We start from the raw sequence: 25,755 nt of genomic DNA, 5'->3' as shown, positions 1-25,755 counted from the left end.
TGCAGGGCTGCAGGCCCTAAGGCTGAGGTGCAGGTGGTGATTAGGTGTCCTAGTTAGGGCTGAAGAAGAGAAACCAATCTGGAAGCGTGTTCTGAGACACAAACTCTTCTGCCACCGTCTCTGGACCACCTTCGCTCCTCCAGCCTGGCCCTATGTTCTTCAGAAAGTGTGAAGCCCACCCTCACCCTTACCCCCAGCAGGAATTCATTCACCCTTCTCCCCTTCCATTTTCACAGGACTACACTCAGGGGTCTGGGGCTTCCCCCAGCTCCCCATCACCCTGATCATTCCCTTGTTCATCCCCCGTTCACCTTTCCTCCCACTTGTTGAACTCACAATTCCCTTCCATGAATTCAACACCTGTCTTATTCTGCATTCTAGTTTTTAAAGCCCGGTTACTTTGTGTGTTCAGAACCATTTTATCATTGATGAGGCTTTAAAAGCAGACCCGTGAACCCAGGGGTGGGGGATGGCAAGGGCCCTCGGGAGGGCCCTCTCAGGCTCTCTGTGACCACGCATCACCAGTTGGCTACCCTACTTGGTCAACTTCAAGCTTTTGAATGTTTCTGTGAAACTATTCTTCGCCGGCACCATAATTCAAATGCTTATGGTGTTAGCGAAGAGTATTAGAAGGACTGTGGAATTCTAAAAGGACAAACTGATCTGTGTTGGAAGAAGCACAGCCAGAGTGCTCCTTAGAGGCAAGGATGGTGCGACTTGGTCTTCCGTCTTTGGACTTTGGACATGTTGTCAGGAGAGTCCAGCCCCTGGAGCAGGACATCATTGTTTGGTAAAGTAGAGGGGCCACGACAACGAGATGGATTGACACAGTGGCTGCAACAGGGGAGTCAGGCAGAGGCACAATGGTGAGGATGGTGCAGGACCGGGCGGTGTGTTGTCCTGTTCTGCATAAGGTCACTGTGGGTTGGAGCAGACTCAATAGCACCTGAAACCATAGATTTGGCCTCTTTTTTTGCCGGGTGTCTTTTAGTTAGCGGCCACATGCATTAGTGCTCTCCATCACCCAGCGACCCCATGCCTAATTCAGCTCCTGCTGCCACACGGGCCTTGAAGTCAGATGGCTTTTAAGATGGGAGCCTTCCAAACTTCACAATGTACAGCTGTTGCATTGAAGACTCCACGCCTATAGTTCTGCCATCTGACAGCAGGTGGCAACAGTGTCTCAGCCAGCTAGAGTCTCACAGAGATGGGAAGCCTTGCAGATTGTCAAGAGGTTGCACTCCCAAGCTGTATCTCAACATCCCCGAGGGAAGGGCCTAAGCATCCTGAATCCCGACTGCCTGAGTCCTGGGAACCACACCCCCATGCTGCACATTGCAAATGACCAGCTGGTGAGAAGCAGCTCTCTGGCCCTGCAGAGTCCCTGTCCCCAACACTCCACAGGGCCAGAATCAAAGGCGGCCAGGAGGCCAGGGGCAGACAGCAGGGGTGCTGCTGAGGAGGGAGGCTTAGGAGAGGGCGCTTATGTCCACAAGATGATACAGCAAGCCCCCCCCGCCCCCCACACACTGCAGTTTCTGGACTTTGTTTTCAATCCCAAGAAGTAGGCCGACGTGGCCGGTGACCTGCCAAGCCCCCATCTGAGCCGTTTCTCTTTCCTTGCCCCCAGCCATCCCTCTGGGCATTCTTGTCGTGCGCGGAGACTGTGACTTGGACACGTGCCGCATGTACATAGACCGGCTGCAAGAGGTGAGTGCCTTCCATCCGACTGGCCTTCTCCTCCGCCTTTCCTTCCCACCAGCAACCAGCAACCGGGCAACTCTGCCAGTGGAAGCAAGTGGAAATGCGGCAGCCAGGTCTTTAAGCCAAGGAACCCTGGTGGTGCCGCCACTATGCATGGGGCCCTCCCCGGGAGGTTGGTGGTTCAAACCCACTAAGCGGAGTACGTGGCACACTGCTGCCACAAGCAACCCTGTGAGGCCATTCTACCCTGTCCTACAGGGTCGCTGTGCGAATCAGAATCAACTGGACGGCAGGGGCTTGGCTTTTGTCCTTTGAGCACAGGCCACTGGGTCGCCCCCCTCCCCCTTTGTGGGATACTGTGGCCTCCACTCCAACTCATGGAGAGTCCATGTCGTAGAGTAGATATGTCCCTGGGGTTGTCCAGGCTGTAGTCTTTATGGAAGAGATCTCCAGGCCGTTGTACTACTGTAGGGTGGGAGGGGTGGGAAGGGCAGGGTTTGAACCACCAACTTTCCGTCTAGCAGCTGAGCATTTCACTAGTGAACCCCAGAGCGGTTTCTCCCCCCTGGACCTGCTGTGCTCCCCAGAGGTGGAGGTCCTGGGACAGGACTGCTCAGGGTCAGGGCAGAACAGAAACGCACTGCCGTCAAGTCCATTCCGACTCACGGAGACCCTCTGGGACAGGACCCCTGCCCCTGTGGGTTTCCGAGGCTGCCGCTCTTCACGTGAGTAGAAAGCCTCATCTTTCTGTGGTTGGCAGCCCAAAACCTAACCACTATGCCACCAGGGTGAGGCTATTCTAGGGTGCCCCACCCCCTATTTGGGGATTCCTTGTCTTCTTGTCATTGTCCTTGAGCACGTTCCAACTCATCACGATGCCGCAGGACAGAGTAGAACTGCCCCCTGGGGTTCCTTGGCTGTCACCCTCTTCAACGCGGGGCACCAGGCCTTTCTTCTGCGGGGCAGCTGGCGGGCTTGAACGGCTGGCCTTCTGGTTAGCAGCCCAGCGTTTTAACCACTGAGCACCTTGGGTGTGTTCTTGCCAAGCTGCATGTCTGGAAAGTCTGAGCTACACGGAATTTCCAGGGACCCCGTCAAGCAATGCAAACAGAGGTCCGGGTGTTCCTGTGGCGTTGGGCTAATGTGTAGTGCCACGGGGAAGCCAAAGAGTACCGGCGCCGCTTCCATTTCAGGAGACGGGCTGGGTCAGCCATGATGCACAGTGTGTTTCAGGACAGACCCAAACAAAGCATCCCTCGCAAATAGTGGTCTCGGTGGCCAAAAAATAAATAGGGAAAGGAAGACGGGGATGAACTTTAGTGACAAAGGGACAAACAGCACTGCTTCTAGGTTTCCAGTGCATACATGCACAGGTAGATTCCAACACTGTGTGTTCAAGCATGGCCGCAGGCAAGGCTCCCAGTAACCCAATACACGAGACCTCTGCCTTAGTCTCCTTAGTCTCCCAAGGAAAGACCCGATCAAACCCTGGCTTCAGAGGGCACCTGCGGGGCCAGGTCAAGTCAAACCAGAGAGATCTTCTCAGAAGGCCATGGTGGCTGGTTTGACAGATTTTCCTAAAGGATGCATTGGAACCCCCAGGAGCTTATTAGGAAAACATTTTAAGAAAATAAAAAACGGACAGAAAAGTGACACCCAGAGATACCTTGCCAGCTCCCCCATCCCAGCAACGCACCTGCTAATTCTCTCCGCGTAGCCAGAGCTGTGCTAGGAGAATTCCCGTGGGAAGCCTCACCCCAGCCACCCTCCAGCCTTGACCTTGGCCTTTCAGACTTCCTCGTGCTCCCCAATTGCACGCACATTAAAAAGCAGCATGGCTTGGGTTCCTTTGGGATGCCCAAGCCGCCATTCTGATGTGATGTCAATGGAATAGCCTGGAAGGAAGGGCCAGAGCGAGGGACAGGCCTCCTTCGGAGGTGTATACTCCTAGGTGGAGAGGCCAACAAACAACTGTACCTCTTGACACCGCTGTTTAAGAAAGCTTTCTGTGATTCCGCAGCTACATGTGCTTACTGACCCTCGCGCCCACAGCTGACTTCTGTCAGAAACAGCCCATTCTTTCAGCGGGGTAACTTCTGCAAGAAAGAAAAACCTTTCTTTCCCCATAGGATTTCGTGTCGGAACACAACGGAAAAGTCTGTGGCCCTCTGACCCCCCATCCCCCAGTCCCCTCTGGTTATGCCACCTGGAATCAGAAGGGGGGGGATCTCACACTGAAAAGTGCCCCGAATCTGATCTCCCCCCAAGAGCCAGCAGATCCAAACCCTTCCTTCCTGTGTTACTTGAAAAACATCGGGCATCCACCACCTTTACTCAACAAATAAGGAAAAGAAGTAGACAGCAACTTCTTTATCGTTCTTACTGAAAGAGGCACCTGTATTTTATCGTTCTTACTGAAAGAAGCACCTGTATTTTATCGTTCTTACTGAAAGAAGCACCTGTATTTTATCGTTCTTACTGAAAGAGGCACCTGTATTTTATCGTTCTTACTGAAAGAGGCACCTGTATTTTAAAGCTGCTGAGGCAGTTTTGACACATCCAGACAGAACCTATAGAAGCCTTGGTGGAGTAGTGGTTACATTTTGGGCTGCTAACTGCAAGATCAGCAGTTCAACACCACCAGGCACTCCAAGTGAGAAAGAGGAGGCTTTCTACTTCTGAGTTCCAGCTTTGGCAACCCCAGGGGCATTTCTACCGTGTTCTACAGTCACCACGAGTCAGAATTGACTTGATGGCCGGGAGATTTTTGGGTTTGTGACAAAATCTATCTCAGCCCTGGTGACATAGTGGATGACGTGCTAGACTGCAAGCTGCCAGGTCGGCAGTTCAAACCCACCAGTTGCTACACAGGAGAAAGATGAGGCTTTCTATGTCTGTCAAGATTTACAGTCTCTGGAACCCACAGGGGCAGTTCTGCTCTGATCTCTGCCAGGAATGGGACTCACTGGCAGTGAGCGAGTTATCTCACCTGGAGCCAGTTGAAAACAAGCCCCAGAGGAAAGAAGAGGGAAATTCGACCAGAGGAAAAGTTCTCAGCCCAACTTGGGCACAGAGAGTCAGCTAACAAAGCCCTGTGGGAAGCAGGCTGGAGGACACAGGTACCCAGAGTGCTGACATCTGCAAATAGAATCACTTCCCGAGCTAACAAGGACGCCTGCGGGACCTGATGGCGGTGACACCTTCGTTATACAACCTGACACAGGGAGTCAGGCTCTCAGAACCTGCCAGCACAACCTCATTAATTTGAAGCCCGGTAATTGGCACTTCGTGATGATGTGAAGATGTCAGGTGATGTTTCGTATGCAGCCCATGAATTTGCCAAGTGAATTATCTGTGCAAACACAATTACCATGGCAGTATTTATTGGGTCTAAAGAAAGCAAGTCTTTCTAAGTGCTTCTAGAGAGTTCCGAAGAAGCTTCCTCTAAGGAGCAGCTTATCTATGATCCTTACTTATTACCACAGGATTGGCTTTACTTTTGGCCTTCTCTGTGCTTGAAATTTATCCTTGATCTCCCACCTCAAAGTATTTGTAAACTAAGCGACCTTTCTCCCCTTCTCCAATGTAGCCTGCTTTTATTGTGATTGTATGATCATCTTCTTTCAACCCAAGTCCTTTCGAGTGAGTAGATAGCACTTTCTGGATTCCCTGGGTGGTGCAGATGGTAAAGTGCTGGACTACTAACCCAAAGGTTGGCGGTTCACACCCACCCACGGGCACCTCAGAAATAACACTTGCTGATCCGCGTCCAGCAGAGGAGCCCCAGTGGCATAGTCGGTTATGCGTTGGGTGGCTAGCCACAAGGTCAGCAGTTCGAAACCACCATCCACTCTGAGGCGAGGGAGGCTTTCTACTCCTGTCAAGGGTTGACACCTGAGAACATCGCAGGGGCTGTCCTGCCGATAGGGCTGCTATGAACCGGAACCGACTCCCGGGCAGTGGGTTTTCAGTCAGGAGCAGGTCTGCCCCGCCTCCACACGGGGTTTGTGAGTGGCAATGAGCTCAGCCACGAGCAGGAAGAGAGACTTTGCAGGTGAGCGTCACACCTTTCCTTTGACTTCAGCTGTTGGGAGTCGTGGGGGAGCCTGTTTACATTCCGTGTAAGGAAGGGACTCTCTCTTTTTCTCCCATTAGGACCTGCAGTCCGTTTCTTCTGACCCCCAGAGTGTTCATTATCAGGTAACACCAACAGACTCTCCTTATTTCTGACCTTCGGGCCAAGAGATGCCCGCCTTGCATGTTCTGCCTCTTTTGGATGTGGCCTCCGCAGCTCCCCAGAGATAGCCTTCTCCTGAGCAAAGACCGCAGGGAGCTCTGAGCTTGGCCTCCTCTTCCCGAGTTTGGGCGGTCCTTCTCTAACACAAAAGCCCTGATGGCAGAAACGGTTATCTTTTGAGCAGCTAATAGCAAGGTCAGCAGTTTGAAGCCACCAGCCTCCCTGTGGGAGAAAGATGAGGCTCCCAGGTCCTGCCCTGTAGGGCCATTATCAGTCAGAACCGACTTGATGGCAGTGAGTTTGGGTTTGTTGGTTGGTTTTTCAGTCTAGTACAAGCTGGCGCTGAGAACTTTCTCCCAGAAAAATGGAACAGATCCTAACGTGACCAACACCAGAAAACTCAACTCCGACCCAGGTCGCACAGGAAGAGATCCTTGGGTCACATGCTGAGAAGTCCAGGACATGGGCCGTCGGGCCATGAGTCCTGAGCCATGCTCCTGCAGGGAGCTCTCCTCCGAACGCCTCTGGTCAATGCCACAACTCTGACCCGGGGGGTTCCGTGGTCCAACCGGGCTGCCGCCATCCACTAGGCACTGTTGTTCACATCCAGGGAAGAGGATTTCCTGCTCCCGCTTGAGCTGCGAGCTCAAGCCCGTCATTCAAGCTGATGGTCCCTCCTGGTCTGCTGGGCAAGCCCTCGTAGATGGAGTCTGCCTGTTCTCCTACGGACCCTTCAAGGTGGTAGGAAAATGCTCAGGTAGCTTTCACCCCAGTAGGCCTGGCCAGTCCAGGTCCCTCCCAACTACTGGGTCCCCCTGGGCAGTTCAGGTCTCTCCAGACATCCCCTTACTCAATAGATAGCTCACACAGGATGGGAATGGCCCGGCACAGCATCCCCCAGCACCGTGGGGGCACACAATGTTCTCCAGGGGTCACCCAGAGTCACTCCCACTGAAGGAGGGTGTGGGGGTCCCAGGGAGGACAGTGGGGGAGTCCCAGGACAAGGACACTGACAGCTGCAGGCTGTAGAGGATTTCGGGAATCTTCTGGAGATGTATGCAAAATACACGGGCGGGAGCCGTTCTGTTTTATGTCCCAAGAGACAAGACCAACAGGCAGGAAATCTGATAAGACAGCCTTTGTTTTATTTCATATTTTAAGACAGAAGCTGATGATGGGAGAATCACAGGTCTTTGGGGTGGACTGCAGGGGAGGGTGTGGGAGAAAGCATGATAAACATCCGGGACAGCAGCAGGCCTGGCACACTTTCTTCATGAGGGTCTTTGTATAGGAGACGGCACTAAACAAGCTTCCAGGAATACCTGTGAGAAAGAAGCAGCCCCCTCAGTTAAAAACAACCACAGCAAATGCCGAGCCAATCCTGTCAGCTCAATCCCCTTGGAATCAGCTGCCTGCGCTCGGAGGCCAGAAACACAGCACTGGGGAAGGTGTCCAGGTGCCCAAGACACCTTGTTAGGGAGGCCGGGGCCAGTGCTCAGCTGCCCGAGTCCCTCCTCGCTTTGGCTTCTTTCTTTTCCCCAAGTCACTACCAAGACTCCCTGCTCAGAAATGACACCTTGCGTTAACCTAACGAGGCATTAAGAATTCAGAAAGAAGATGTTCAGTATGTAAAGCCTGCTGACAATCCCTGAAGGAGCCCTCCCTGATGGCTCAGTGGATTTTGCATTGGATGGCTTGCCCCAAGGTTCATCAGTTTGAAACCACCAGCTGCTCCTCTGTAGGAAGAGGAGGCTTGCTGCTACTCGTGTGAAGAGCTACCGTGGAAACCCCACAGGGGCAGTTCCACCCCGTCCTGAACGGTTGCTGTGAGTTGGAAGGAACCGGCTGGCAGTGGAACTGTCTCCACCTTCTCTGAGGGGGACACAAAGGGACTCAGTGGGAATGCCAACCCGGGGAGCCTGTCACCAGGTGGCTGGGCCAGCCAGCTGCCCTCTACTTGAAAGATCTGCGGGAATTCCGGGAGGCGGTGGGCTCTCTGTATGTCTGAGGAAGAGGAGGCTTCTTAAGGAAGCACGGTCATTGTGAAGCTCTGTCCGGACGGTTCTGACTCCTCGGCTCTGTGTGTGCAGCAGAAGGAGACCCTGCCCGCTCCTTTGCCATCCTCACACTTGACCCTATGCCAGAGCCCACTGTGACAACCACGGAGGGTCCTCCTCTCTTTTGGCTGCCCCCCCCCCGTGCTTTACCAAGCATGATGCCCTCTGTCATCCTCCCTTGATCACACGTGCAAAGTTCACCAGACGAAGCCTCTCCATCCTTCCTTCTAAGGAGCATCCTGGCTGCACTTCTCCGGAGGCAGCAGATTTGTCAGTTCTTTTGGCAGTCCATGGTACTTTTTTAAAATCGTTTTATTAGGGGCTCATACATCTGTTATCACAATCCATACATATATAAATTGTGTAAAGCACGTTTGTATATTCATTGCCCTCATCATTCTCAAAACATTTGCTCTCCACTTAAGCCCATGGCATCAGACCCTCATTTTCCCCCCTCCCTCCCCTCTCTCCCCTCCCTCATGAACTCTTGATAATTTATAAATGATTATTTTGTCATATCTTGCCCTGTCCAATGTCTTCCTTCACCCACTTTTCTGTTGTCTGTCACGCAGGGAGGAGGTCACATGTAGATCCTTATAATAGGTACCCTTTTCAACCCACTCTCCCTCTATCCTCCAAGTATCACCACTCACACCACTGGTCCTGAAGGGATCATCTGCCCTGGCTTCCCTGTGTTTCTGGTTCCTATCTGTACCAGTGTACATCCTCTGGTCTAACCAGACTTCCAAGGTAGAAATTGGGATCATGATAGTGGGTGGTGGTGGGGGAAGCATTTAGGAGCTAGAGGAAAATTATATTTTTCATCATTGCTACATGGCACCCTGACTGGCTCATCTCCTCCCCGAGACCCTTCTGTAAGGGGGTGTCCAGTGGCCTACAAATGGGCTTTGGGTCTTCACTCTGCACTCCCCACCTCATTCACTATGGTAAGATTTTTTGTTCTGGTGATGCCTGATACCTGATCCCTTTGTCATCTCGTGATCTCGCACAGGCTGGTGTGCTTCATCCATGTGGGCTTTGTTGCTTCTTAGCTAGATGGCCGCTTGTTTGCCTTCAAGTCTTTAAGACCCCAGACGCTATCTCTTTCGATAGCCGGACACCATCAGCTTTCTTCACCACATTTGCTTATGCACCCATTTGTCTTCAATAATCAGATCATGGAGGTGAGCACATAATGATATGATTTTTTGTTCTTTGATGCCTGATACCTGATCCCTTCAACACCTCGTGATTGCACAGGCTGGTGTGCTTCTTGCATGTGGGCTTTGTTGCTTCTGAGCTAGATGGCCGCTTGTTCACCTTCAAGCCTTTAAGACCCCAGATGCTATCTCTTTTGATAGCCGGGCACCATCAGCTTCCTTCACCACATTTGCTTATTCACTCGCTTTGTCTTCAGCGGTTGTGTCGGGAAGGTGAGCATCATAGAATGCCAATTTAATAGAAGAAGGTATTCTTGCATTGAGGGAGTACTTGAGTGGAGGCCCAATGTCCTTCTGCTACCTTAATACTAAACCTATAAATATATGCACAGAGATCTATTTCCCCATCCAAATATATTTACCTATGTACATGTCTTTATCTAGACCTCTGTAAATGCCCTTTGCCTCCCAGTCTGTGGCAATTTCAATGCACTTCTCCAGCACCAGGAGTCAAATGCTCCGGCTTCTTCTTCCCTCTTCCTTATTCAGCGTCCACCTTTCTCATGAGTATGAGGCGACTGAAAATACCATGTGCAACCACAGGCTGTGGGTCAGCCCTTGCCTTCTCCCTCCCGGGACTTCATGATATTCCCCCTGAATGCCCAGCTAAGCCGAGCCACCCCAGAGCCAGTCCCTGCCTCGTCTTTCTCAGGGTCCTCAGAGTGCCCTGGAGGGGCACAGCTGTTTCACTTGCGTAGGAAAAAGATCTTGGTCGGAGCTACATCTGGTCCACGTGCTCATGCACTCTGACTGATTTTGGTTTGCACACCCTCTGCGCTTTGGGAGGATTCGCCCAAATCCTTCTCCCCGGGAGCTGGTCCCCTTCCTCAGCCCTAGGAAGGAGCCTTGGCTCACAGATGTTTGATCGGCGCCCTGCCTGTTGGCTCCTTACACATCTCCCTCTGTTCTCTGAACCCCCCTCCATTTGTTTCTGGATGCAGAAAGAGACCTTTGACGGATGGGGTGAAACGAGTTTCCAGAGTCATCCTGGGAATTAATTTATCTTGTCTCAGAGAAAGGCAGGGACCAGCAGGAGCTGTGAGCCATGTGGTTTCTGTGGGCGGAATTGAAGGCGTTTGTAATGGTGCAAGTGAGGAATTAAATTAAACCTTGTTTAAGGCCAAGTCTCCTTATGGCTGCCAGCTAGCTATCCATCCGTCCGTCCATCCATCCATCCACTTTTCTATCTTCAATTATCTATCTAGCCATATTTATCTATCGAGTACATTTATGTATCTTTTCTATCTTCCCAACCACCTGCCTCTTATCTATCTATCTATCTATCTATCTATCTATCTATCTATCTATCTATTAACTACACATAGGCATGAAAGTAGGCAGGCAGACAGACAGATAAATGTGGTTGTTATTCAAAGGGAAGCCTTTGAAAATGTTGGAATACTTTTGTTTCCATCTTCTAAGCCTCCCATTAAGCATCCCTGGTGGTACAATGGGTGAAGAGCAGTGGGCTGCCAATCACCAGGTTGGTGGTTCAAACCCACTAGCCACTCCATAGGGGAAAGATGAGGCCGTCCAGTCCCATAAAGATGAACCGTCTCAGAAACTCAAAGTTCTACAGGCTCACTAATCTTAACCTCACCTTTCAAAACTGGTGTTAAAAACAGGCTTCCCCTGTTCCTGTCCTGCTGGGGAAGCTGTAGAGTGTGGAAGCAGGTTGTAAAAGGAGCCCTTTGTATGATCCCTTCAGGACCAGCAGTGTGAGGGGCGATACTGGGAACATAGAAGGAGAGGGGGTTGGAAAGGGGGAACTGATTACAAGGATCTACATGTGACCTCCTCCCTGGGGGATGGACAACAGAAAAGGGTGTAAAGGGAGATATCGGACAGGGCAAGATATGACAAAATCATAATTTATAAATTATCAAGGGCTCATGAGGGAGGGGGGAGTGGGGAAGGAAGGGAAAAATGAGGAGCTGATTCCAGGGGCTTAGGGGGAGAGCAAACGTTTTGAGAATGATGAGGGAAATGAAAGTACAAGCATGCTTTACACAATTGATGTATGCATGGATTGTGATAAGAGTTGTATGAGCCCCTAATAAATGATTAATTTTTTAAAAGAAGGAGCCCTGGTCTGGGTTGCTGTCAGATAAGCATGGGACTTCGAACCTCAAGGTCAGCATTTCAAAACCCCCAGCCGCTCCTGGGGAGGAAGATGAAGTGGTCTGATCGGTAGCTTGGGAAAGCCCTGCATGGGGCCCAAGTGAGTCAGAATTGACTCGCAGGCAGTGGGTGTGGGATAAGACAGGTCTGAGTGAGAGGGTGTGGGGAGATAAAAAATGAGACTGTAGTTGGGCCAAGGCACATAGACACGTACTGTGATCCATCCCTGCTCACAGAATGAGGAGAGGCTGGTGTGTGTGCCTTGGTGACGGAAAGGGACAGGAAGCAGCTGAGTTGGACAGGCTGGGTGGGGCAACTCGTGGTGGACACTCAGGTGAGAAAGGGGGATGGAGCCAGAGGGCCATTCCGAGGGAGGTGATGGTCAACCCGACAGTGTGAAATGAAGCCTGGCTTCCCAACCCAACGGGACTTGTGTGGCTTTGCCCATGCTCCCATGGAGTTCCATGACGGGACAAGGACTTCCTTCTCAACGAAGGTACAGTTAAATGTTAGGTGAGTGTGGATAATTGGATAACCTACTGGAGTGTGCCATGGGGCTGCCATGCCGTCATTAAATTATGTGTGCAGCAGCGCCGAGTAATTGAATGTAAATGAGGGCAAGTCTGGCCAGTGCAGGCCAAGCAGGGGTGTCGGTGACTGCCTTGCCACTTATACAGAGTGCATGCCAATTAACTCGCAGAAACCTACAGAGGAGGAATCCGGGCTTGCTTCCCTGTGGGGGGCTGTGTTTCTAGCAGAAGCAGGCTTCCCATTTGCATCTATCAAAAAGGGGAATGCACGAGTCTCAGCCTTTCGAAATGAGAAGTTTTTGTTAACCCTGTTCATTGTGAAGCACGTGCAATCTTAAAAGACGATTGGATTTGAAATCGACAGGAGTGTGGACTACGAAAGGTTGGGGCATCCCATGATGCTCGCGTCCGTGATGCAGCCAAGGGCAGTTCAACTCCTCGGAATCACACCGTTCATAGGAAGCACAGACCCCCCAATAATCAAGTCAGGCATCTCTGACGATTCCTTGATGTGATTTTATGCAATTGGAGAGGATGGGGGTCTAGGCACACCCTCAGTGAGCTCCCAAAGCTACAGGATGGCCTGTTAGGGATCCCGCTCAGGTCCATTAGGTGACTCTCTTCAGAAACGTAGGTGCATGCACACCGCCATGTGTCTTCCTCGTCTTCAGCCAAATGCTTCCGAAAGGTAGCCGTAGCTCTGCTTGTGCTCGGGTGTTACCAGCTAGGAAGTCACTGTGGATTTATGCTCATGTGTAGCATTCATGATTCAAGCCTGTTGCTGGCCATTTTGTTTGTGTTTTGGGGTGAAGATATTGCTGTCCCGAACCCAGAGACCCCTAGAGCCAAGCTCTGCCTTTGTGGGGCACGGGTGGGTGGATGCATACTTCTGCTGCCAAGCCAGTTACCATCCAGTGCTTTCCAGCTCATGCTGACCCCGCGTGGGTCAGAGGAGGACTCAATGGCTGATACTGTAGACGCAGAGCTGTTACGCCTCTCTTGAGGCACCTCTGGGCGTACTCGGACCTCCGGCCTTTCAGGTGGCAGCTGAGCCCATTCATCTGCCGTGCCATTCAGGGACCCCTCCCGTGTGTATGACCCCAAACCAAACTCCCTGCCATCGGGTCAGTGCTGACTCCGAGTGACCCCCGTGGGTTTCAGGGACTGTGAGTGTGGATGGGAGCAGAACTCACAGTCTTTGTCCTGAGGAGCTGCTTTCCGGGGGTTCCAAACTGCCAACCATGAGATCACAGCCCAGGGTGCAACCACAGCACCCCCAGGGCTCCTCTGGGCAGGAAACGTCCACTGTAGGGCATTCAGGAGGTGAGAGACCACATCATGCCGATCAATGGAGTTTTAGTTAGTATACTAGGGGACTTGGTGAAAAAGTTCCATTCTCTTTCATTCTTGTTTTTGATTAGTTAAGAAATAACAAAACCCAAACCTTTTTATTCTGAATTAGGTGAAGGCTTACAGAGAAGAGTCTCACTTTTGCAGTCAACCATGTGTCTACATTTGGCTTCATCTCATTTATCCTCAGCTTTCCCACCTCCTCCCCGTGTCCCGTTTCCCTTCCTCCTGCTTTCCTGACCCTTCTGAAAATGGCCGTTAGCTTCCATCTCAGTTTTCCATGAACACTTGGAAGCCCCGTCCTCTAACCACTGTGGAAAAGACGAGCACACGCCATCAGGACTCACTGCCGCTGAGTCAGTACGACCCTGTGTCGGGTTCTCTGGCTGCACGTCTTTCCTGGGGCAGACAGCCTCACCTTTTCCCTGCAGAATGGCCGGTGGGTCTGAACTTCTGGCCTTGTGGTAACAACCCAGCCAACGCCCGGCCCACTCTGCCACGGGGGATCTGAAGAGGCATCTTTTAAACAGAACAAGGGATACTGGGGGGTTTTAACTCAGTGAAGATGTGTGTCAAGGTCGTGTCCTCTCACCAGAGGTATTCAGCCTGTCTGAAGAAGACCACATCAGGATCGGAAGCAGACCTATTTCCTTCTATATCCTTGCTTGCAGAAATCTAAGAGGACTGAAAGCACTTAGTGATAAAGATCAAAGACCATGGCCTTTAATAGGGTTTGTCTCTCAACATCAAGAGAGTGGAAATTCTCACACCGGAACCAGCAAGCAACATCAGCTTAAGTGGAGACAAAAAACAAAAAACAAAAACAAACCAAAACAATGTTGCGAAGGATTCCATTCTACTTGGGCCTACCATCATTGTCTCTGGAAGCAGGGTCAGAAAACCGAACAGCATAGCGCATCGGACATACTGCATCTGCGGCAAGAGATCTTTCTGGAGTGTTAAAAAGCACAGCGTCACTTCAAAGCTTAAGGTGCACTTGACCCCCAAGTCACGGCACTTGCCATGGCCCGAAAGCTGGGCAAGAGACACGCACGTTCAAGGAGGCGTGGACGTTTCTGAGGGAGGCTGTTGGTGAAGGTGAGCCGCCCCACGGACTTCAGGACAGATCTGTGCCGGAGGAAGCAAAGCCAGAATGCTCCTCAGAAGTTCATACGTGAGACTCCCTCTCTCATCTCCGGAAAGGCATCGTGCTTCGTGCAGCGGAGGAGCAGCGAGGGCGAAGGAGACCCTCAGGGAGGGCCCGGAGTTGGCCGGGATGCAGGCATCGTCGTGAGGAGGCGCAGTGGGCGTTTCGCTCTGCCACACGTAGGAAGCACGTAGGAGTCAGCCTCCGCTCATGGCACCCAGTGACAGCGACGGAACTCACTGGGGAGACAGCCGCCTGGCTGTTACTGTCTTTCTTTATTAGTTGTCATTGTCACCAACCATCTCAAAACATTTTCAAATTTCATGGTTGATAATTACATGTATCACCCAACTGCGAGATGTTGGAAGCTTTACACCTTTTATAAAGAGGCACGGAGACTTGGCATTCCTTTCAAACTGGGTCTCGCACGTGTCAAAATATAATTCTCAGAATGCCAAACATCATTCTCGTGTAAAGAGATCACATGTCACGACGTCGCTGGATTCAGCAAGCAGGATGAACCAAATCAATCAGGAAGAAAGGAAGCGCGCGAGAGATGGAAGCCGGAAGCTGGGTCCGTCCCCCGCCCAAACCAAACCCACTGTCATAGGGGTGAACTCTTGACTCGTAGCGACCTTATATAGGATTTCTGAGAAATGCACAACTTTGGGGGGTGGTAGGCAGGTGAAGGTGGCAGCCAGCCTCATCTTTCAGTGGCTGGTGGACTTGAACCACTGACCTTATGGTTAGCCGCCCAGTACTTAATCCACAACACTGCCAGGGCTCCTGTGGAATGGAAGGCATGCAGAAAATCGACTGAACCACTCTCAAACTCACCTGAAAGGCCTGTCAGGCCAGATCGCTGCTTCCCACCCGGGGGTGTCTGCAGACCCAGCTGGAGCCTGGGGGCGTGCATCCCTAACCTCAGCTGAAGCTTCAAGAACCGCTGACTGAAGTAGGCTTGGCCAGGGCTGCAGACAAGCCTTGATGGTGCAGCGGGTTAAACATCAGGTGCCATCCAAACCGTCAGCCGCCGTGGGAGGCAGGTGAGGCTGTGTGTCCCGGTTACGGCTTGCAGTCTCAGAAACCCTCTGCAGGCAGTTCTGCTCTGTCCTGGACACTTGCTCTGAGTTGGAACTGACCGGCTGGCCCATTGTTTTTGTTTTTGGTTTTCACCTGGGGATGACAGGAGGCGGTGGTAGTATTGCAAAGGGCCTGGTCCCACGGAGCCTCTGATGCCCCTCTGACCGCTTCTTCTGACTCGCCCCACCTCCTCCTGTGTCCTCTGTCCACAAGGGCCATCCCCACCGTGGCTTAGCACCCAGCTTCCAGGTCAGCTCTCTGGGGCAGCTATGATACCCGAAGCCCCCTCCACCTGAACACGGCAACTCCAGAGTGAAGGGCCGCCCCGGTGCTTCCATAGAGAGCTGGCCTCAGGCCGCCTCGTTGCCCCTCTGCTGCCCCTGGTTTGGTTCAAGCCATGGCTGGAGTCCTCCAGGTAAAACTAAATAGATTCCCCCACCCCAGTGTTAGGGGTCAGCAGCAGATTAAGCTAGGAAAGCCACTGCCACGGAGTGGAGTCCAACTCAGAGCGACCCCTGTAGGACAGGGTAGAACTGCCCCTGTGGGTTTCCGAGACTGTAACTTTACTGGAGTACAAAGCCCGACATGCTCCCAAGGAGTGGCTAGGGGTTTCGACCTGCAGACCTTGCAGTTAGCAGCCCAGTGGGTAACCACTGTGCCAGCAGGCCTCCTACCGAAGTGCCAGGGCAGTAGAGAAGAGGAAGGCCCATCACGAGGTGGGCTCACACAGTCATGGTGGTGAGGCTGGGCAGGCAGGACTGTGGGACACAGGTTGCTGTGAGTCGGAACCAAGTAGACACAGAGGTGTGGGAATGAGAAATGCTTTATTGCACAGTGGCGCTCCCGGCTTTAAGAAGGATGGTGGGCGGGCCTTCTCTCCAGAGCTGCTCTGGGCAGCTCACACTCAGAAACAGGGGAGACGGCGGGTGTCAGGGACACCCCCTCTCAGGCCACTCCACTGAAGCCACCAACGTGTCTGTGTCTCTTTCCAGGACCACGAGACCTCCTTCCCCAGGGCCCTCTCTGCTCAGAGGCTGTCCCCACGGTGGTGCTTCCTAGATGGTGAGTACTGGGAAGCTTGGGGGTGGGGAAGGTTGGGGGGCATCACTCCGTGGACTTCGGCTTTTCAGAAGAGGAGGCAGGCCTTCGGAGGGGGCTCCATGTGATTGGAGCTCATACCTCCAGCAATGGGGGCCTCGCACCCGGCTCCCCTTCCCCCAGTCCCCTCCCTCTGAGCAAGTGGACTACTGTTCTCAGTGTCACATCGGCCTGGCTGAATGCTTCCTGCCCTTGCTGAGTGGTTTCCCCCAGTGCAGGCTGGTGGGTGAACCGTGTGTAGACCAAGTGGACTCCAGGGTATTTGAGGACCCGCGGCTCTTTCATCATATGTTCACGAGGCCGCGATTTCAGAATGAGCTAGAATTTTCTGGAAGTGTTCCCATCGCATCTGAACCTGCTAGACTGAGTGAGGCTTGTCCGATACACACCTGCTCAAGTCATCTTCCAACAGGTCCACCTAGTCCTTGCTACACTTCAAAGGTGCCCCAGGGGCCCAGTGGGCTCAGCGTCAACCGTTAACCACAGGTTGGCAGTTCGAGACCACCACCTACCCTGTGGGAGAAAGACGAGGCAGTCTGCTCCCATGAAGATTTGGTCTCAAAGATCCCATGGAAGTCCTTCTACTCTATCTTAGCGGGAGTTGGATTCAGTTCAGTGGCAACAGATTGGAGTTAGGCTGTGGTCTGCCCATGAATCTCTCCTGAGAAGGCCCTGGGTGCAGTGGTCAAACGCTCAGCTGCTGACCGAAAGGTCGGTAGTTGAAACCCATCCGCCACTCGTGGAGGAAGACACGCAGTCTGCCTTCGGGGGGCGCAGCTCTCTTCTGTCCTCCAGGGGTGCTACCAGCCGGATTGACCTCATGACAGTGGGTTTGCTTTGGGTACCAGAAAGCCCGGTGGTGTAGTGGTCCCGCATTAGGCTGTGTGTTAGTCCAGGTGGATTAGAGAAACATCCAGACACACATACATGTGTGTATAAGAAAGAGCTTTATGGTATAGAATGTACAAATGTGCTTTATACAACTGATCTATGTATGGATTATGATAAGGGTTATATGAGCCCCCCAATAAAATGATTTTTTAAAAAGAGCTTTACATACAAGAGCAATTGAGTATTGAGAAACCATCCCAGCCCAGTCCAGATCAAGTCCGTAAGTCCAATATTAGCCCATATGCCTGATACGAATCTATAAAGTCCTCTTACGACTCACGAAACACATGCAATGATGCTAAATGCAGGAAGATCACAGGCCAGTGGCTGGAAAGTCTTGTGGATCCAGTGGCAGTGTTAGCATCTCAGCACTGGCAGGGGTCCCCACATGGCTTCTCTGGCTCCAGAGATCTGGCTGCATCAGCACAGCTCCACGTGTCTTCTCAACAGGAACGAGAGAGAGAGAGAGAGAAAGAGAGAGAGAGAGAGATGGAGAGAGAGATGAGAGAGAGAGGGAGGGAGGGAGAGAGAGAGAGAGAGAGAGAGAGAGAGAGAGAGAGAGAGAGTTAGTTCTGCTTCCAACGAGCTATTTATCTTCTTAGCGCCTCCAAATGAGATCATCAAGCTGGGACATGATTGACAGGCTAAACTCCACCCCTCCACTCTGAAGTCTCAAATTGACGACATATTATGTAACTACCACAGGCTGTGATCCACATGGTTGGCAGTTCAAAACCAACAGCTGCTCTGCAGGAGAAAGACTGGTCTTTTTGCTCCCTTTCTACAGTCTCAGAAGCCCACAGGGGTCACTGTGAGTCGGCATGGACTCAGTGGCAGTGAGCTTTGGGTTTGGGCTTTACCTCTAGCGCCTCCCATTCTCTTTAGTGATCTCTCACGGAGCTTCTCTCTCCCGCCACCCACGTCCCAGTACACCCCGCCCCCCACTCTTCCAGTGCCCAGGGTCCCTGCTCCCCTTCACGGCCCACTTCTCCCTGGTCCATCCGGGTGGGATCCGGGAGGACGAGTGAGCAGTTTCATGAGGATGGCACTTAGTCTCAGGAGATGGAGCCAGGAACATGAGTCAGGAGCTGGGGTGACCCTCTCGTGACTCATCCCCTGCCCTTACAGATATGTCACCCTACTTTCCTCCCACTGCCAGCACCACAATCTTACAGGTTGCTCCTGAATCTGCAACTGGCGGGCAGCTGATTTAGCAGAGAGCTACCAAAACATTTAGTGTCAATGTGTCTGTCTGTATACAGTGCAGTGGTGAAACTGGGGTGGGTGCTAGACAAAAGGTCAGCGTTCGAGCCTAGCAGCTGTGCTGTGGGAGAAAGATGAGGCAGACATTGCAAACCCTACTGCGCAAGTCCACTCCAGCCCACAGGACCTCTGCGGATAGGAAATAGGCTCTGTTTACCATGTGTTGTTTTATGATCAGACAGTTCATAATCCACATCAAATGTGGAAAATACTGGTCTTAACTCAGGTATTAAGTTTACCTTGGAAAGTATAGCTGTAGGGTGTCCATCAAGATGATATGTGACTCAACAGAGTGGAACTCAGGAGAGCTGCCCCCACAGGATTCCTGCTCACCAACGCAGACCATGGCGTCTCTCCCTCACAGCCCCGGTGAGGTTCAGACCACCAGCACTTTGGCCAGCCACTGAGCACTCAACCAGTGTGCCATCAGGGCGTTTTCTGCCACGGCTTTATAGCTCCGGGGCTCCTTGCTCTTTATAAGATTCTCAGTGTCTAGCTGTTCCACAGTGGCCCACCTGCTCCTTCTCCCTTAACCTGTCTGAGCCTACCTGTAACCTAGCTTTCTACACCACAGCAACACATGAGTCCCTGCACCCTCCCACCCCCCAGGACAGCGAAGGACAGGCAAGGACTGGGTCTCAAGTCACAAAAACAAAACAAAACGTCACTGCTGTCATGCTGTTGCCAATCCATAGTGACCCTATAGGACCGGGCAGAACTGCCCCTGTGGGCTCTCGAGGCTGTAACACTTTACGGGAGTCGAAAGCCCCATCTCCTGCTGGTGGTTTTGAACTGCTGGCCTTGCAGTTGCCAGTCCAGTGCATGAGCAGTACACCACCAGGGATCCTTGGAGACTCAGTTGTGGTTTAAAAGAACAATGTACAGCAAGTCTCTCCCGGCCGCTTTTACTTAAAGTTGCCTTTCAGAGCCCAGCAACCCGACCTTGGTTCAGAGAAAGACCGCTCATCAAATATGTATGATTCTGAAGCGATGGCCCTTTCAGGCTCTCCCCAGTGCGATGCTCTTTTTAGACAATCTATTTATAATCTTATTCTAGACTGCTCGATAGATTTAAGCAGGGATGAACCGATTTTTAAAATATATATATATATATTCAGACTAATGAAAATAAACTTGAGAAACCTAAAGTTTACAATTTGTTTTGTCCTAAGCCACACCTGCAGTCCCGTCGCTCGTAGGGATGCCTAAGGAAGTCTTTGATGTGTGGCTGTCTTCAACCATGGCCTCGGGTGGAGGTGGTGGTGGTGTGAGTGGGGTGTTGGGGGCGGGGGCTCAGCTTGAAAGGGATGTGGTTCCTTTAAGACCAGATGAGGTTCTTGGCTTTCTTGTGTCTTCACGTTCTTCTTCAGCGTGGAAATCACAAACCTGGAGAGTCTCCTCTAGTCTTGTTCTGGTTCGGTGCCGTGAAGCCGGTTCCGACTCACAGCAGAACAGAACACATCCGGTCCTGGGCCAGCCTCACAGTGGTCCCTCTGCTTGAGCCCATCATTGCAGCCACTGCGTCTGTCCATCTTGTCCAGGGCCCTCCCCTCTCCTCCCTTCCACTTTCCCAAGGAGAATGTCCTCCTCCAGACCAGCCCGCCTGTAACCTTAGAGACTCTGTAAATCGACAGGGAGCCCCAGTGCTTCCTTCTATAGCCACTCCAGGAAACACAGATGGACAGAGTGACCATTCTCTTAGTGTCAGTGTTTACCTGTGAATGGGCTTTCTGAACCCAGCGCCTCTGCCATGAATCAGTTCTGACTCACAGCGACCCAGTGGTGCCCACTGTGGTTTAGTGGTTAAAGAGCTGGACTACTAATTGAGAGGCCGGCTGCTCACGCCCATGCCCATCACTGGCTCCGCGGGAGAGAGCTGAGGCAGTCTGCTTCTGTAGGATGACAGCCTTGGAAACCCACAGGGGCAGTTCTAGCCTGTCCTGTGAGGGTCGCTGTGTGTTGGAACGCACTCAGTGGCTATGGGTGGCTTCCAGAAAAAGTCACAAAATCCAAATGTGCAGAGAAGTCAGAGCCATGGATTCCCCGTGGTGAGGGAGGAATGGGGGCTGGAGTCACGGAGGAGGCAATGCTGGAGTGGGTTCTGGAAGGAGAACTCAGACTGAGGTCAGCAGAAGGGAGGAGAAAGGCTTTCTGGGTGGGGACTGGCAGAGCAAGGGCTGCAGGTGTTGAGCCGTTGTTAAGAGGTGCAGGGACAGCTTGGTCGTGCAGGGTGGCTGGAGGCCAGTCTGCGGCAGAGTGGAAGAGAAGATCACGAGCCTGACTGTGGAGCACAGAACACTCAGAAGGTTGTATGCCTTCACTCACTGATTCCGTTGTCCTTGTTTCTTCTAGCAACCTCTGCTGATCGCTTTTATCGAATAGACAGATCTCAGGTAAGTCCTGGGTGTGAAAGTCGTGAGTTCCCATAATGCTCTTGTTTCTTTGTTTGACTTAAGAAAAGATTGGGGGGGGGGGTAGTTTTATTGGCACAGAATCTACATCACATGGGATTCAACAGTTCCACCCTATCAAGAAGAGTTGTGCAATCATTGCTACAAGCAATTTTAGAATATGTTCTTCTTTCTTGGACTCCTTGTGATTTATTCGTTCCCCCGTCCCCCCCAGCCTCCTCCGCCATGCCCCAAAGGGACCATATAATGCAGTCACTCTCTCTATAGATTCACCCATCCTGGATTTCAGACACCGAAAAACATACAGAGCAAGACAGAGAAACCAAAGAGCTAACAGCAAGAGCAACATAAAATAAGATATGAAACCTCCATGGAAAAGAAGTTAGAGCGTGGAAAAGCAGAGCTCTTTAAAATGGGCCCAAAGGGAGCTCAGCTGGGCGAGGGGTTCCATCTGCCGCGATCCCCTTCCCGTGGCAACACTGCGTGGTAGCAAAACGGTTCCCATCCCTGGTCCCTGTTCAGCGGGGATTCATCCCACGTCTCAATCCTGGCGGAGTTCCCCTTCACTTTTGCGTTGTTCTTGTTTCTATTTTTTCCCCGTGTGGACACAGCTACACATTTTGGAATGACATTTCCAGCCTATACTTGAACCCTTGATCTCTTATGTTCATCTCTAGATTCAAGATGATGAAGCCTGACCTTGGAAACCAGGCTAGAACTATAGCTAGGCTTGTAAACACTGTCACCAGCCTGCCCTTCAGCTGCCTCCCCTGCCCCCACACTGGTCCTTTAACCCACACCCTTACCTTGTAGGTTCAAGTCATCAAGCTGAGAGCGCAGGGCTAATAGGGTCACTTTATCACCACTCAGTGATCAGTAACGACAAGGAGATGATTGCACCTCATGCTGATATGTGTCCCCAAAAGCCTCCTGTAAAAGAGCAAAAGGGTGCTTGTTGAACCTAAGTATCAGACCAGTTGCCCACCCTGACCCTTAGCACAGGTGCGCACCGTGTTGTATGTGCGGTGCTGCTTCTCCCAAGCCTTGGTGGAGGAGAAGACCGTCTTTGGTGATAACCGACTGACTTCCAGGTCAAATAGGAATTCGGAACTAACGGGGACTTGCTCAGCTGTCCCCCATGCCCACCTATTGACACAGAGCAGTGTCAGAGAGGGGGTGGCCATTGGTCAGACCCCCACAGTACAGGCCCCAGAATTCCAGTCTTCCTCAAGACCAGCAGTGCTTTGCTGCATGATCCCTCGGAGGAGGGACCCTGCCAGTCCTCGGACGGCCCTTCTTTCTGTTTCCTTCCATAGGAACACTTGCACTTCGTGATGGAGATTTCCCAAGATGAGATTTTCATCCTGGACCCAGATATGGTGATGCCCCAGCAGGCAGGGACGCCTCCGGGGATGCCCGACCTGGTGGTGGAGCAGGCCTCGGGGTGAGTGAACAGTTCTTTGCTGGTGTGGGGTGACAGCTGGGCCTGGCTTGGCCGTGATGCCCTCAGGCCATGAAGTCATTCTAGAATACACCTCGTCCTGTTGTGCTTCCTTAGGGCAGGAGTGGTGGTGAGGAAGCACGTGTTCCACCCAGGTTTGTATCTTGCCTGAGATCACTTTACCCACCACACCCACACTTCTAGCAAACCCAGAAAACACCACCACTCACCTCTGTGCATATGTGTCCGTAAAACCAACCCCCTCTCCACCGAGTTGATTCTGATTCATAGCAACCCTATTGGAGAGCGCAGAAATCCCCATTGGGTTTCTGAGGCTGTGAATCTCTGTAGGAGCAGACTACCTCATCTCGCTCCTTGGAGTGACCCGTGGGCTCAACCCACTGATCTTTTGGTTAGCAACCCGAACTCCAAACTCCCTGCCATCGACTCAGTTACCACCAGAGCCCCTCAGGTATGTCTGTGAGCCACCGTGCCCAACTTGGCGGTTGCTTTTCTCCCCTCCTCCTTTTCCTCCTCTTCCATCTCCTCCTCCTTCTGTTGGCAAGCAGCCTGGAACATCTAGCATGTATAACCCTGTTACTATTTTTTCTGAGCTAAACATTGTGCTAAATACCTTTCCTGTGTTGACTAGTGACTTACCTGGTACTAAGTGCCTGATACCTGGTAGACACTAAAGTATTAACATTATCAAAAGCACCATGACATCATCATTCCTCACCTACAGTGCAGATTTTACCCTGTGTGCACCCCAAATCCACACAGGTGTGCTGAGGCTGACCGTGGAAATAAAGATTTCCAGAAAAATGTGAGATGAGTGCGCTCCAACAACACGGAGTCTGATTCACATATTCCACCCAAACCAGCCCCTTCACTTGAAGTAGCTCCTCTCCGGGTTTACCCCTGTTCATTCACTTCTCTGACTAATGCTTTCTGTTTCTGTGGCTTGGGCTGAGCTGGGGGTAGCCCGGAGCAGTTCTTTCACTGTGCCTAGGGCGGCAGAGATGCCAGGGTCACCTAGCAGGCAGGGGCAGGTGCACAGGCACAGGAGTGGTCTGCTGGAACCTTGGATGGCACAGAGGTGGCAGAGAAGGTCAGTTCCCGGGCTGTCTGCGTGAAATCCAACCCGAGGCTCGAGAGGAAAGCAAGCACAGGAATGCACCTTGCTTAGGAAGTCTCAGGTGCGAGGGTTTGAGTGTACCCTCCCTCAGCAGGCCTGCGCTCCAGTGAGCCCACCTGTGTTAGTCCAGGTAGACTAGAGAAACAAATTTGTGGACACACATATGTGTGTAAGAAAGAGGCTTATGTACAAGAGCAGTTGAATATTGGGAAAACATCCCAGCCCAGTCTAGATCAAGTCCTTACGTGCGTGATTAGCCCATGTGTCCGATATCAATCTGCGAAGCGCTCATCAGACTCACCACATGCAATGACACTGAAGGCAGGTAGATCACAGGCCAGTGGGTGCAAAGTCAGTGGTGCTAAGAGCATCTCAGCGCTGGCAGGGTCTCCAGGTGGCTCCTCCAGTTCCCAGGGCTGCATCAGGGTAGGTCCATGTGCCTTCTCCTCAGGGATGTGTGGCAGGAAGTGAGCAGAGAAAGCAAAGTGTCTTCCACCTCCAAGGAGGAAAAACCAGATTTCAGAATTCTCAGGAGAAAGCCATGCCCCCCCCCCCCCGCAACAGGCCTCATTGGCTGTGATCTGATTGACAGACCAGACTACCCCTTCATCTTATAACCCTCTCAAGCCCCAAACTGACACCAGATTATGTAACTCCCACACCACCCTACCCTTGATTGGATGAGTTGATCCCGGGCTGATAGATGGAATACACACTTGGGGGGAGCACACCCCAAATGGACCTTAGAGATGAGGAGGGCGAGATTTAAACTTGCTTACTCTGCACCTATCTTCGAGAAAAACCACCAGCCAGAAAAGGGCCTCTCATTTGGCCACACAGTGTCAGGGCGATCGAGGGGACCCCTCCATGAGATGGACTGACGCAGTAGCCTCAACGGTGGGTTCAGCCATGCCAACAGTTGGGAGGCTGGCACGGGGCCCGGCAATATTCCTCTCTGTGGCATGCACCCAGGATTTGGAGCCAACCCTCCCATAGCAAGGACAACCCCGCCATCGCCTTTGCAAGCTAGGCCTAGCCTCTGCCCTCCCAGCCAGTCCCTTCATGACAAGCAGTGACAAAAGAAGTTACCTCTGTGTTTTCACTCCAAAGCCAGAATCGCCTGAAAATCCACCCGATCCACTCCTTTTCCGAGCCCTCCTCTGCGGCCTGCCCGCTCGGGCAATCACACGGGGGCGGCGACATTCGGAGCTGCTCTTCTCTGCCTGGCCCCCCTGACTCCTTCACTCGGATCACAGGGCCTGTCCATCACCGCATCTTGGCATGCCTGTTTCTCCTCTGTGAAATGGGCAGAGCCAGCACACAGCCGCCGCCGTTGTGCAGCCTCCCAGGGGAAGTGGTGTACAGAGCGCCGGGAGTAAACAAGCAGGCATCCTCGGCAGTCTCATCTCCAGGGGCAGGAGGCTCCTTGGGGAAGGGTGGGATGTGTCCTCTGGATGCGTGTGGACACTCACCTGCCAGGTGTCCGTCTTTCTCCCTCTCAGGATGTCCGACTGGTGGAACCCTGCCCTGCGGAAGCGGATGCTGAGCGACAGCGGGCTGGGGACGGTGACCCCGAGATACGAGGACTACGACGGGAAGGGTATCAGCCACTCCCGTGCACTTCAGTAAGAGCCCTCTACTCTTCCCCACGCCCTGGGCTCTGATGCTGGGAGCGGACCCCACAGGAGCACGAACCGTCAGCAAGGTTCTCAAGCTGGCCATGTCTGCGCCACTGGGGGGGGTGGGGGGGATTGACGCTCTTTGTACTTCACTCGCTGGTGACCACCCCAAGCTCCACCAGGAGCTTCACCTCCCACGCCTCTTGCTCCAGAGCCAACCAGGAGCTGGCACAGGGATCTGAAACTCTTGTCAACCTCCCCAGCGTTTTCTCTCCTGGAGCGCCATGTTTACCAGACGTCCCGGAGGAGGTTGTCTTAGGATGAAGACCAAGCATGATGGTGATCGTGGATGGTTTGGAAATGGACACAAGGTGTTTCATACATGCAGACATGCTTCCGTGCCAGGCTAGCTCTGTTTCGTTCATCTTAAGACCCGAGCCCCTGA

General features: G+C 52.4%; 1 protein-coding gene across 1 annotated transcript in view; it reads left to right on the top strand.

Moving 5' to 3' along the window:
• Positions 1-25,459, top strand: part of DGKI (diacylglycerol kinase iota) — a 184,346-nt gene extending 158,887 nt beyond the window's left edge. Inside the window, exons 23-28 of the mRNA XM_075557402.1 lie at positions 1,631-1,710; positions 5,860-5,904; positions 16,442-16,511; positions 21,054-21,094; positions 22,429-22,556; positions 25,194-25,459. Of these exons, the coding sequence (XP_075413517.1) occupies positions 1,631-1,710; positions 5,860-5,904; positions 16,442-16,511; positions 21,054-21,094; positions 22,429-22,556; positions 25,194-25,320 (491 nt within the window). The 3' untranslated portion in view covers positions 25,321-25,459. The remainder of the gene's footprint in view (positions 1-1,630; positions 1,711-5,859; positions 5,905-16,441; positions 16,512-21,053; positions 21,095-22,428; positions 22,557-25,193) is intronic.
• The last annotated feature ends 296 nt before the right edge of the window (positions 25,460-25,755 follow it).

This window comes from Tenrec ecaudatus, chromosome 9 (genome assembly GCF_050624435.1).
Source record: "Tenrec ecaudatus isolate mTenEca1 chromosome 9, mTenEca1.hap1, whole genome shotgun sequence".
Lineage (NCBI taxonomy): Eukaryota > Metazoa > Chordata > Mammalia > Afrosoricida > Tenrecidae > Tenrec > Tenrec ecaudatus.
This window is presented reverse-complemented; position numbering and strand designations above follow the sequence as displayed.